The sequence below is a fragment of the Mus caroli genome, chromosome 11 (assembly GCF_900094665.2).
Source record: "Mus caroli chromosome 11, CAROLI_EIJ_v1.1, whole genome shotgun sequence".
Taxonomy (NCBI): Eukaryota; Metazoa; Chordata; class Mammalia; order Rodentia; family Muridae; genus Mus; species Mus caroli.
In genome coordinates, this window is record NC_034580.1 from 41,484,747 (window position 1) to 41,494,671 (window position 9,925).

General features: G+C 45.4%; 1 protein-coding gene across 1 annotated transcript in view; it reads right to left on the bottom strand.

The window, feature by feature from the left end:
• The window catches only part of Itk (IL2 inducible T cell kinase), a 66,297-nt gene that overhangs the window by 4,039 nt on the left and 52,333 nt on the right, over nt 1-9,925 (bottom strand). Inside the window, exons 12-16 of the mRNA XM_021176287.1 lie at nt 9,016-9,187; nt 7,310-7,526; nt 6,044-6,108; nt 5,841-5,959; nt 2,783-2,940 (exon numbers count right to left, since the gene is read on the bottom strand). Of these exons, the coding sequence (XP_021031946.1) occupies nt 2,783-2,940; nt 5,841-5,959; nt 6,044-6,108; nt 7,310-7,526; nt 9,016-9,187 (731 nt within the window). The remainder of the gene's footprint in view (nt 1-2,782; nt 2,941-5,840; nt 5,960-6,043; nt 6,109-7,309; nt 7,527-9,015; nt 9,188-9,925) is intronic.

Sequence of the window (9,925 nt, forward strand, 5' to 3'; positions counted from 1 at the left end):
CTCTGTCTCTGTCTCTCTCTCTTTCTTTTTCTTTTTCTTTTTTCAAGACAGGGTTTCTCTGTATAGCCCTGGCTGTCCTGGAACTCACTTTGTAGAACAGGCTGGCCTCGAACTCAGAAATCCTCCTGCCTCTGCCTCCCGAGTGCTGGGATTAAAGGCATGTGCCACCACGCCCAGCACTTAGGTAGCTTTCATTGCACTGAACAGTGCTTTGAAATCTTCCAAGAGAGGGAAGCAATGGGCAGTCCAGCCCAGTTATGATGGCTTCTAGCACAGCACAAAAGCCTAAGGATGCAGGAGAGTCACTCACATCCTGGCGGGAGCCAACAGCTCTCTATTAGATTTAAAGTCAACTCAAAAGGAGGGAAATCATGCCCTGTACTGGAAACGTACCCAACTACCTGGGGCTGGTGAGCTTAGAGAATAACTATGACACTTTATAAACCAGCTTAATTCCTAACTGTACTCTACGTATCTATCCTTATAAGTGTAACTTTCACTCCTCATTAAAAAAGAAATAAAAAAATATATATCCATTTGCCACTGATAGAGACTGTTACAGAAATCCACAAGTGGTCAAATATAGGGAATAAGTATATAGCCCCAACTGACACATCTATGACATGACCTCTGTACCCACGACTCAGGAACGTTGTAGAAGGGGATCAGTATAGTTGCAAGAGCCAGAGGACCAGGAAATCTGCTGTAAGACTGTGTCTCCTAGAAATGACAGGGAAGCTTCGCCCATGATATCTCAACAATATGGCTGCCTAAACGAGATCTGAAGAAGTACGACACCAACAGACATGCAAACATGGAACGGGGAGAATCTCTCCAGGCCTCACCCCTGAACTGGGAATTACAGGCAAATGAGGAACGCTGGGAGTGGGGGAAGTAGTCTTCCCCAGGGATGAGCCCCCTAAGCCGTTATCCAGGACTGAGGGGCCATCCCTCAAATCTTATACAGATAAGTCCCATTAAGTGGACTGAGAAGGTTTTGTTTGTATATTTAAGCTTGTGTGTGTGTGTGTGTATCACATTTCAAAAGTGACCATGATTTTGAGAAGATGCAAAGATTTGAAAGAAAACAAAAATAATAAAATTAAATTTCCATGAGATCATATTGGAAAAGATCTGGGTTTGTGATAAGTCGTTAGCAGCAACTTCAAAAGTGCAATTCCTGGAGGGAAATGATGTTGAACTTGTTAAAACTGAAACACTTCTGTTCACTGAGAGACCCAGTCCAGAGGGACAGTGAGATGGCTCAGAAAGCCAAAGTACTCGCCGCCAAGCCCGACAACTTGAGCCCCATCCCTGCAGCCACAGGCGGAAGGTGAGAAATGACTCTTGCAAGTTGTCCTCTGACCTCCGTAGACACATAACTAACAATGTATGCCACCCTTATAGCTGTATACACACACACACACACACACACACACACACACACACACAAAACGTAAAGTAACTGACACCAATAAGGGCTGGAGAGGTGGATCAGGGTTAAGAGCACTTGCTGGGATCAGGGTTTGATCCCCAGCACCCATAGCACTGCTCACAACCATCTGAAACTACAGTCCCACGGGTTCTGAAGCCCTCTTCTGTCCTCTGTGGAACTGTATGCATGTGGTGTGCAGTCACATCTACAGGCAAAACACCCATATACAGAATTTTTAAGTAAAAAAAATTGAAGGTATTACTAAGAGAATGAGAAGATAAACTGTAGGCTTGGAGAAAACCTTTGCAAAACATATAATAATAAGGAACCCTTTAAAAGCCAAGTATAACAACCCCACTGAAAAGTGGGCAGAGATGAGCAGGGACTTCACTAAGATTACAGATGACAAACAAACATAAAAAGGTGTGTGACATGGCCAAGCCACTAAAGCAATGGCAACTGAGACAACAGAAAATATAATTCTCCCTCTCCTTTGTACGAACAGAGATGTCCAACACAACCGGTATTGCTACGTATGAGAAGCATCAGGACTAGGCATGGTGGCACACACCTTTAATCCCTGCACTCAGGAGGCAGAAGCAGAAACAGGGGTATCTCTGTGGGTTCAAAGCCTGGTCCATATAGTGAATTCCAGGAAAGCTAGGACTATATAATACTAAACAAACAAACAAACAAACAAAACAAAACAAAAGCCAGATTGAAACATGAGCACCAGAAGCCATCATTACTGCTAAGAATGCAAAAAGGACTCAGGAGGACAATCTGACCTGTCAATGTTTAGGTTTTTTTGTTTTTTGTTTTTTGTTTTTGAGGCAGGGTTTCTCTGTATAGCCCTGGCTGTCTAAACATAATGTCAACATATGACCCAGCAACCACTCCTAGGCATTTACCCAACTGAGTTAAAAATTTTTGTCCATACATAGATTCACCTTAAAAGATTCATTTGCAGTAAATGCTTATAGCAGGTTTACTTATAATTTCTGGAAACTGAAAGCTACCAAGAAAGTTCCTTTTGTAAGCACATGAATAAACAAACTATGGTATGTCCACACAATGGAGTACTACTCAACAATAAAAAAGAAGTAAACAATAAAACCCAAGAATCCACACATGCAGTACACATTGATAACCACACCCTGAAATATCATACTATACTCCATATGTATGTATAATGAAAACCCAATTCTACATATAAACACGGACAAAGTCTGGCCTGTTTATTATGGTCATCTTTGACCCCCATCCTTATAGGTCATGTCCTTTCTCTCATGATGGAGGCCCTGAAAATGTGTGTTAGGATCCAGGGGACCTTCCTTGTGTACTGACCTCTTTCCAGCAATGATTCATGATCTGGTAGACATGACAGGAGGCCAGGCGGGGCTTGTATAACCGAAAGCCAGTGCTGATATCTTCCACGACCTCGGAATTGCTTCGGTTTTCATATGGGATTTTGCCTTCACTGAAGACTTCCCACATCAGTACACCTAGAAGCAACAGTGAGCAAAACAATAGCCAAGAGGAAAGTGTATGAGGACCAAAGAGACTCATGCCCGCCCACAAACAACAGGGCCTTGGAGTGAGTATTAAGTCCACTCCTCGAGAACTCTCAAAGTGCAGTATCAGGCCACATGAGCCTTATCAGGCCGTCCCTTGATTTTTTTCATTGATTGATTGAGTGTCCTATTTTAAAATACTTACTTTGTGTGTGTGTGTGTGCCATGTGTGCACATGTACTTGGGGTATCTAGAGGAACCACCAGATCTTCTGGAGTGACTCTGAGGTGTATATGAAACAAATGAATTTATGTCTAGACTTGGGTTTCATTTCCAAGCTCTCCCGCTCTCTCTCCTATCCTCCTCCACAGCTATAAATATATATATGCAAATATCCCAAATCTAAAGTCTGAACCATTTTTGGTGTTAGGCATTTCATATACAGAATCTTAACTTGTTTGTAGGCACTGAAGAGAAAGCATCTTCCCATAGTACATTTCTCCACTTCTGCCATTCATTGAGAGGCTGCCCCAGCTTTGTCTTGACAGAGCACAGACTCTCAGAAAGGAGGGGAGGTTGCTGGTGTCCTAACCAGAGCTTTGCAAGGGGTAAAACTAGAGGACTAGAGGGCAGAGCTCCCCAAAGTCTAATCCCCAAACACCCAATAAGAGTCAGCTCCTACACTTGTTCGAGTGGGAGACTTCTGGAACTCATCCTAATACCTTCCTCCTGGGGTCACTGACTATGACGAAGACTGTTCAGTATCCCAAGGTCTCAGAATTTCTAGTGAGGTGTCTTTTGAAAGTGTGTTATTGCTGCTGTTGGGTAGTGACAGCTTTAATGTGAACCTTCTGAGGCATGGGAAAGGCAGAGTTCATAGAGGCTACTGACTTGTTCAAGAAAGCAATGGAGTAAATCACACAGACTGCGTTTATGACAAAATCCATGGGGCTGTGGCAGGCAGGAGGCTCTTAGCTTGCAGGTTGCTGTGGTTTGTACATGTTACTATCTGCCTTTCTCTTCCCTTCCTCTTATTGTCTGTCTGTCTATCTGTCTGTCTGTCTGTCTGTCTGTTTATCCATATTTCTGTCTGCCTGTCTGTCCATCTGTCTATCAGTATTTCTGTTCATCCGTCCGTCTGTCTGTCCATCCGTCTGTCTGTCTGTCTGTCTGTCTGTCTGTCTGTCTTCTTTCCTGGAGACAGGGTTTCTCTGTGTAGCCCTGGCTGTCCTGGAACTCTCTCTGTAGACCATGCTGGCCTGGAACCCAGAGATCTGCCTGTGCCTTCTTCCTACGTGCTGTGGTTAAAGGTGTGAGCCATCATGCCCAGCTGTTCCTACCTGTTTCTGTTCTTCCCTTGTCTGTCAACCTCATTCCTGGACTCTCTTCAAATCACACATCTCAAGAAGGGATGCATTTTAGACTAACATTCTGGAGAACACAGTAGACTCTCCTTGGGCTGATGCTAGGACTTCCCAAACTCTGTTTTGCATGTGCAGGTGAAGGTATTGGTATGGCTCACACTCTAAACATCTTTATGGGGCCACACCTTGGTTATAGAGTGTCAGTGGCTCTATAACCCACAGAGAGATGGCCACCCACTGGACCTAGCCTTCCTCTATACTTGTGAACAATTGTGCAAGGACAATTTCCTCCAAGTTCATTCTGTAACTTCTACCCTGTTAACAGAGTAACAGCCAAGCTCAGAGATGTGTGTGTGTGTTTTGAACTAATGAATATAGCAGAAAGATTCATAATTAACAAGCTTTGGGCTCATGGGAATGGGCACTCTAAAGTGAAGATCTTATCACCGGTTCTTACCCTGGGAGATTTGATTCACCACTATTTCCCTTGCTTGTGCCACTGAAGTCTGTGCCCAAGCAAACCTTTCATATGGAACGACAATGTCAACAGGAAGCAGTTTTTCTCCAAAGTGCCATCTTTACAGCCTTCATATCAAAGAGGTTATTTGGTATACTTTCAAGCACACTGTTAGTGTGCAGCAATTATGAGTTAGGCTGATGTCAAACCCAGCAAGCTATTTAGCCTTTCCCACATGCATGTTAACATCATTCATTCATACATTCACACATACATACATACATACATACATACATTCATTCGTTCGTTCATTCCCACCAACTGTAACTACCTTTGTTCTCCCTCTAACTCAGTAACTCTGTTCTCTGGATGCAGCTGAGTTCCCATGCTTGCGAGTCCCTGTCAGGGACACAGCTCCATGAATGTTTGAATGGAGACATTTGTTCAAGAGTTCCTTCTAGAAAGGCCTCTCCAGAGCATAAGAGGTAAAACAGACTGTTCCCCCACCCAAAATTCTCTCTGTACTAGTGCTGCTTTATTTGAGCCACAGCACGTAGTGACCCACACTCCACTGCAGCTTTTACCTGCTATCTCGTGTGACAGTCATCTGTCTCCTCTCTCCAAAAGTTTAGCTTCAAGAGGCAGAAGTCTCCTGCCCTGTGCCCTCCTGCTCCCAGCACCTGAGCAGTGCGGGAGAATAACGGACTCTCGGTCAACCATTGCGGAGTAACAGAGTTTACAGAGGATTACGTCCAGGAATGTTGGGCACGGCATAGCCCGGCTTTCAAAGGCTGCCATTCCCATCTCCCGACTCCTCCAGCTCGCAGTAGCTACCACAAGACTCTTTCCCCACTATTATTTTTAATTTCTTAGCTGTTCTACAGACATCTAGAAATAAATGCAACAAAAAAGAGCCCACTTGAACATTTCAGGCTGTTCTCACTCAGGCCCTCAGTGGGTTCTCTCTCCACACAGGGGTGGAGAACAAAGTAGATTTGTTTGCATTTGAGAAAGAAATAGCTGGCACACAGTTCCAGATCACACAGGGCCGGACGAAGGGTGACACTTACCAAACGACCACACATCTGACTTGCTGCTATAGCGACTAAAGGAGAACACCTCTGGGGATGCCCACTTCACTGGGAATTTGGTGCCCGTGGAGCTGGTATATTGATCATCAAGGACAAATCTGGGAAGAGGCAAGGAAGAGGTCAGAACGGTGTAGGACTTAGTCTCCTTCCTGACAGCGGCTGACATCACACCCCCACATTACCTTGTCATCCCAAAGTCGGACACCTTGATGACCTGGTTTTCTCCCACCAAACAGTTTCTGGCTGCCTAGAGTAACAAATGAGAAGCAAAGGCATGGGTGGAGAGCCGGGAGAGGAAGGGACCCCCGTCACTAGATTTGTTTCTCTGCGATGCTGTCCAGCCACTGTAGAGCCTTACAGAGGGTGAGCATCACCAACAGCCTGCTGAGCTAGCTGGAGATTCAGCGAGCTAGCTGAATGTGCAAATGAGTTTCTTTTCTAATTATTAGAGAGATGCAACCTTGTCTAGACAGTAATTCACTGGAATTACTGACATGGTAGGCAATGATGACATTGGAGTTACCTGCAGTGCTCTCCAAGAGAGTAATATGAAAGTGATTAAAATGAAAGCCAATCCCCATAAAGTTAGCCTAAGTAGGGAGAGTACCTGGATCCTCTCAGTATCCCATTAGGTAATCTTGGAAGAGTCCTGGGAGACAAGAGAACCTGTGGGTCTCACACTGAGAACTACTTCCATGTTCACCTGAGGACTCTGCTGAATATTGATGATCCCTGCCCTTAGAGGATCCCAGGCTGCCTCTCAGGGGTGCAGTTTTGGTAGAAAAACAGTGCTTCAGTCCAAGTGCCCATCAATGAGAGAAGGAGTAAAGAAAAGTGGTATGTGTAGACATAGACATGGTGGGTGGGAGGGGTACTCAGCCACAAGGAGGAATGAAATGATGTCACTTGCTGGGAAGGGAAAGGGGATGGAACTGGGGAACAGCTGGTTAAGTGAAATAGCTACCCTTAAGGACAAGCAGCATGTTGGTTTTTTTCTTCATACATGAGATCTAAGCATACAATGCTTACATAGGAAAAAGTCATAAGGAAGCCATTGCTTCAAACACTCAACATATGCAAACAAAGTGTTACACAAAGTGAGACTGTCCTTGCCTACCGCCTTCATCTTTACAGGGGGAAACTGAGGCACAGAAGGCAATTAGAAGTGGTTGTAAGTTCCACAACCAATGGTTGGAAGAATGTGGATTGAAACTCCGAGGGCACGTGTTAGAGGAATAGCCAGGTGCAGTTCTGATCTGAGCACTCTTGAAACACTTCCCCACCAGGGACCTCCTGAAGTGGGTGGAACAGGAAGAGGCTGAGAGTGGGAGAAGGCCATGTGGGGCACACTACTTAGTGATGCTCTCTCAGACTTGGCAGAGCTACACTTCAGGGGAATAGTCTTTGGTCCTGTACTTGCAGGTGTTAACCCCTGAGCTTGCTCGTACCAGGTCTCTGTGGATGACACAAGCTTTTTCCAGGTAGGCCATGCCCTCACACACATCCAGGCACATGCCCAGCAGGGTCTCTGCAGCAAAGAGACCCCGCTGACTTCGAAGGTAATCCGACAGGCAGCCGTGCTCCATGAACTCAAACACCAGGCAGATGGGGGCTTGCTCCAGGCACACCCCATAGAGCTGCACCAGTTTGGGGTGAGAGAGTTTCCTGGAAGAAAAAGGCAAGAGATAAAACGATGACCTAAATTCAGTATTCTAAAAGTGCTGACCATAAGATGGCACTGAGGTAGATGAGAGGCACTTCACCGGGCTCAAGGGTTTGAGAAGAGAACCAGACCTCAGACCCAAACCAGAGAGGGTTGTGGGAGCCAAGGTCTGGGTGTAGCAGGGAGTCAGCTGGTTTGAATGAAGATGGACAAAGGCCAGCGTGGGCCAGAGCAGAGATGGGTAGTAGAGGAGACTAGAGAGTCAGACATACAGCAGGTCTTGTAGATCATGCTGAAGTCTCTCTCTCTCTCTCTCTCTCTCTCTCTCTCTCTCTCTCTCTCTCTCTCTCCCTTCCTTCCTTCTTTCCTCCCTTTCTCCCCCCACCTCTCTCTTTGTATAGGCCACAGGTCAACCATGGGTGTTATTCCCAAGGCATTAGCAACCCTTTCTTCTGTTTCATTTTTTTCTCTTTTTTTGAGAATTGATTATTTTTCTCACATATATCTTGATCATGGTTCCCTTTCCCCCCTCATTCCTCCTCACCTTCCCTCCCATCTGGACTCACCCCCTTTCTGCCTTTCATTAGAAAACAAACAGGTGTCTAAGGGATAATGATAAAACATAATAAGATAAACAAAAACAAACACATTGGAGTTGGACAATAGACAAATGGAAGGTAAACAGGCCAAGAGAAGGCACAGGAACCAGAGACCCCACTTGTCCACATACCCAGGATTCCCATAAAAAACACAAAGTGAAAGCCATAATACATGTGCAGAAGACCTGCTGCAGACCTGTGCAGGCCCTGTGCATGCTGCCGCTGTCTCTGTGAATTCATATGCACTTGTGAGTGTATGTGGGCTCATGCTGATTTCGAGGGCCTTACTTTGTCTTTGTGGCTGCATGTATGTGTGTGTACTTTATGTGTGCCTGTGCCCATCTCCTGGAACTGCACTTGTGAACTACAAGTCCTCTTAACCACTTTTTCTCCAAACCCCACCTTTTTCTTCCTTCCTCCCCTCCCTCCCTCCCTTCTGTCTTTCCTTCTTTTCTCTCCTTCCTTCTTTTCTTTCTTTTTTTTTAAACAGGAACTCACTGGCCTGGAACTAGCCAAGCATGCTAGGCTGAATCTGCCTATCTCTGTCTCCACAGCACAGGCCTTCCCGTCCAGCTGCTGCTGCTTCTTCTTCTTCTTCTTCTTCTTCTTCTTCTTCTTCTTCTTCTTCTTCTTCTTCTTCTTCTTCTTCTTCTTCTTCTTTCTTCTTTCTTCTGATTTCTGCAGATTTGAACTTGGGTCTTAGTGGCTGTGCAGCAAGCACTTCACCAGGGGAGCCATCTTCGTCTCCTAGGCCCTAACAAGGCTCTTTTTGTGTTTTCCTTGTGTAGTAGGTATCTACTACTGGGGCATGACAATACATCAGAGTGGAATTTTACAAGCACAGCCCGGACCCTCCTTCCCAGCATGCCTGCACACCCCTGCTCTAACTCACATCATGACTTCTGCCTCCTCGATAAAGTCTTCTTCTGACATCGCCCCTTCCTGAATGGTCTTGATGGCCACCTTGTCCTTGTTGAGCCAGTAGCCGAGATGCACCAGCCCAAACTGCCCGCTGCCGATCTCCTGCACGAACGTTAGCTCTGAGGGTTGGATCACCCACTTCCCTGGAACAGAGGAAGAGGGAATGCTTTTAGAGTGGACAATTAGTAAGATATGAATCTCAGAAACATCTTATCTAACCTATGGTTACTATAACTCAAAGATGGCTTAGAGTGTCATAGGTAGTTACTATAACATAGGCTATGGCTTTGAAATTGTTGTGATGCAGGAGAGAGTAAGGAGGGAAAAGGACGATGGTGCTAAGTATGATAAAGAAGGTAGCCAAGAGGATTGTTACAGGGCTCCAACATCTTTTTTAGCTGCATCTGATTGAAAAGTTTTTATTATAATTATTTTTCCTCTTGAGACAGACTCCCCATCGAGCCCAGACTGGTTTCAAACATGTAATCCCATTCCCCCAGTCTCTAGAGTACACAGAGATTTGCAAATACTGGCTCATAATTTTATTGCCATTACTGCAGAGGAAAATAGTCTTCACATTTTCCACTTGTTCACTGACTCATTTAGAAGCCCTCTGTGCTCACAGCACTGTGCCAGGCTTTGACAAGAACGGAGCTTGAAGATGTGGGCTCACGGGGGACCCGCACAGAGGCACAACTGAACTGTTTCTATCTGGCAGTTGTTATTTTTGTTTATGGATATGTGAATATATCTGTGTGAGTGTAACACACATGAATGCAGGTGCTGGCAGAGGCCAGAAGCAGGATTGAATCTCCTGGAGTGGAGTTACAAGGGGTTGTGAGCCTGGAGTGAGTTACAAGGGGTTGTGAGCCTGGAGTGAG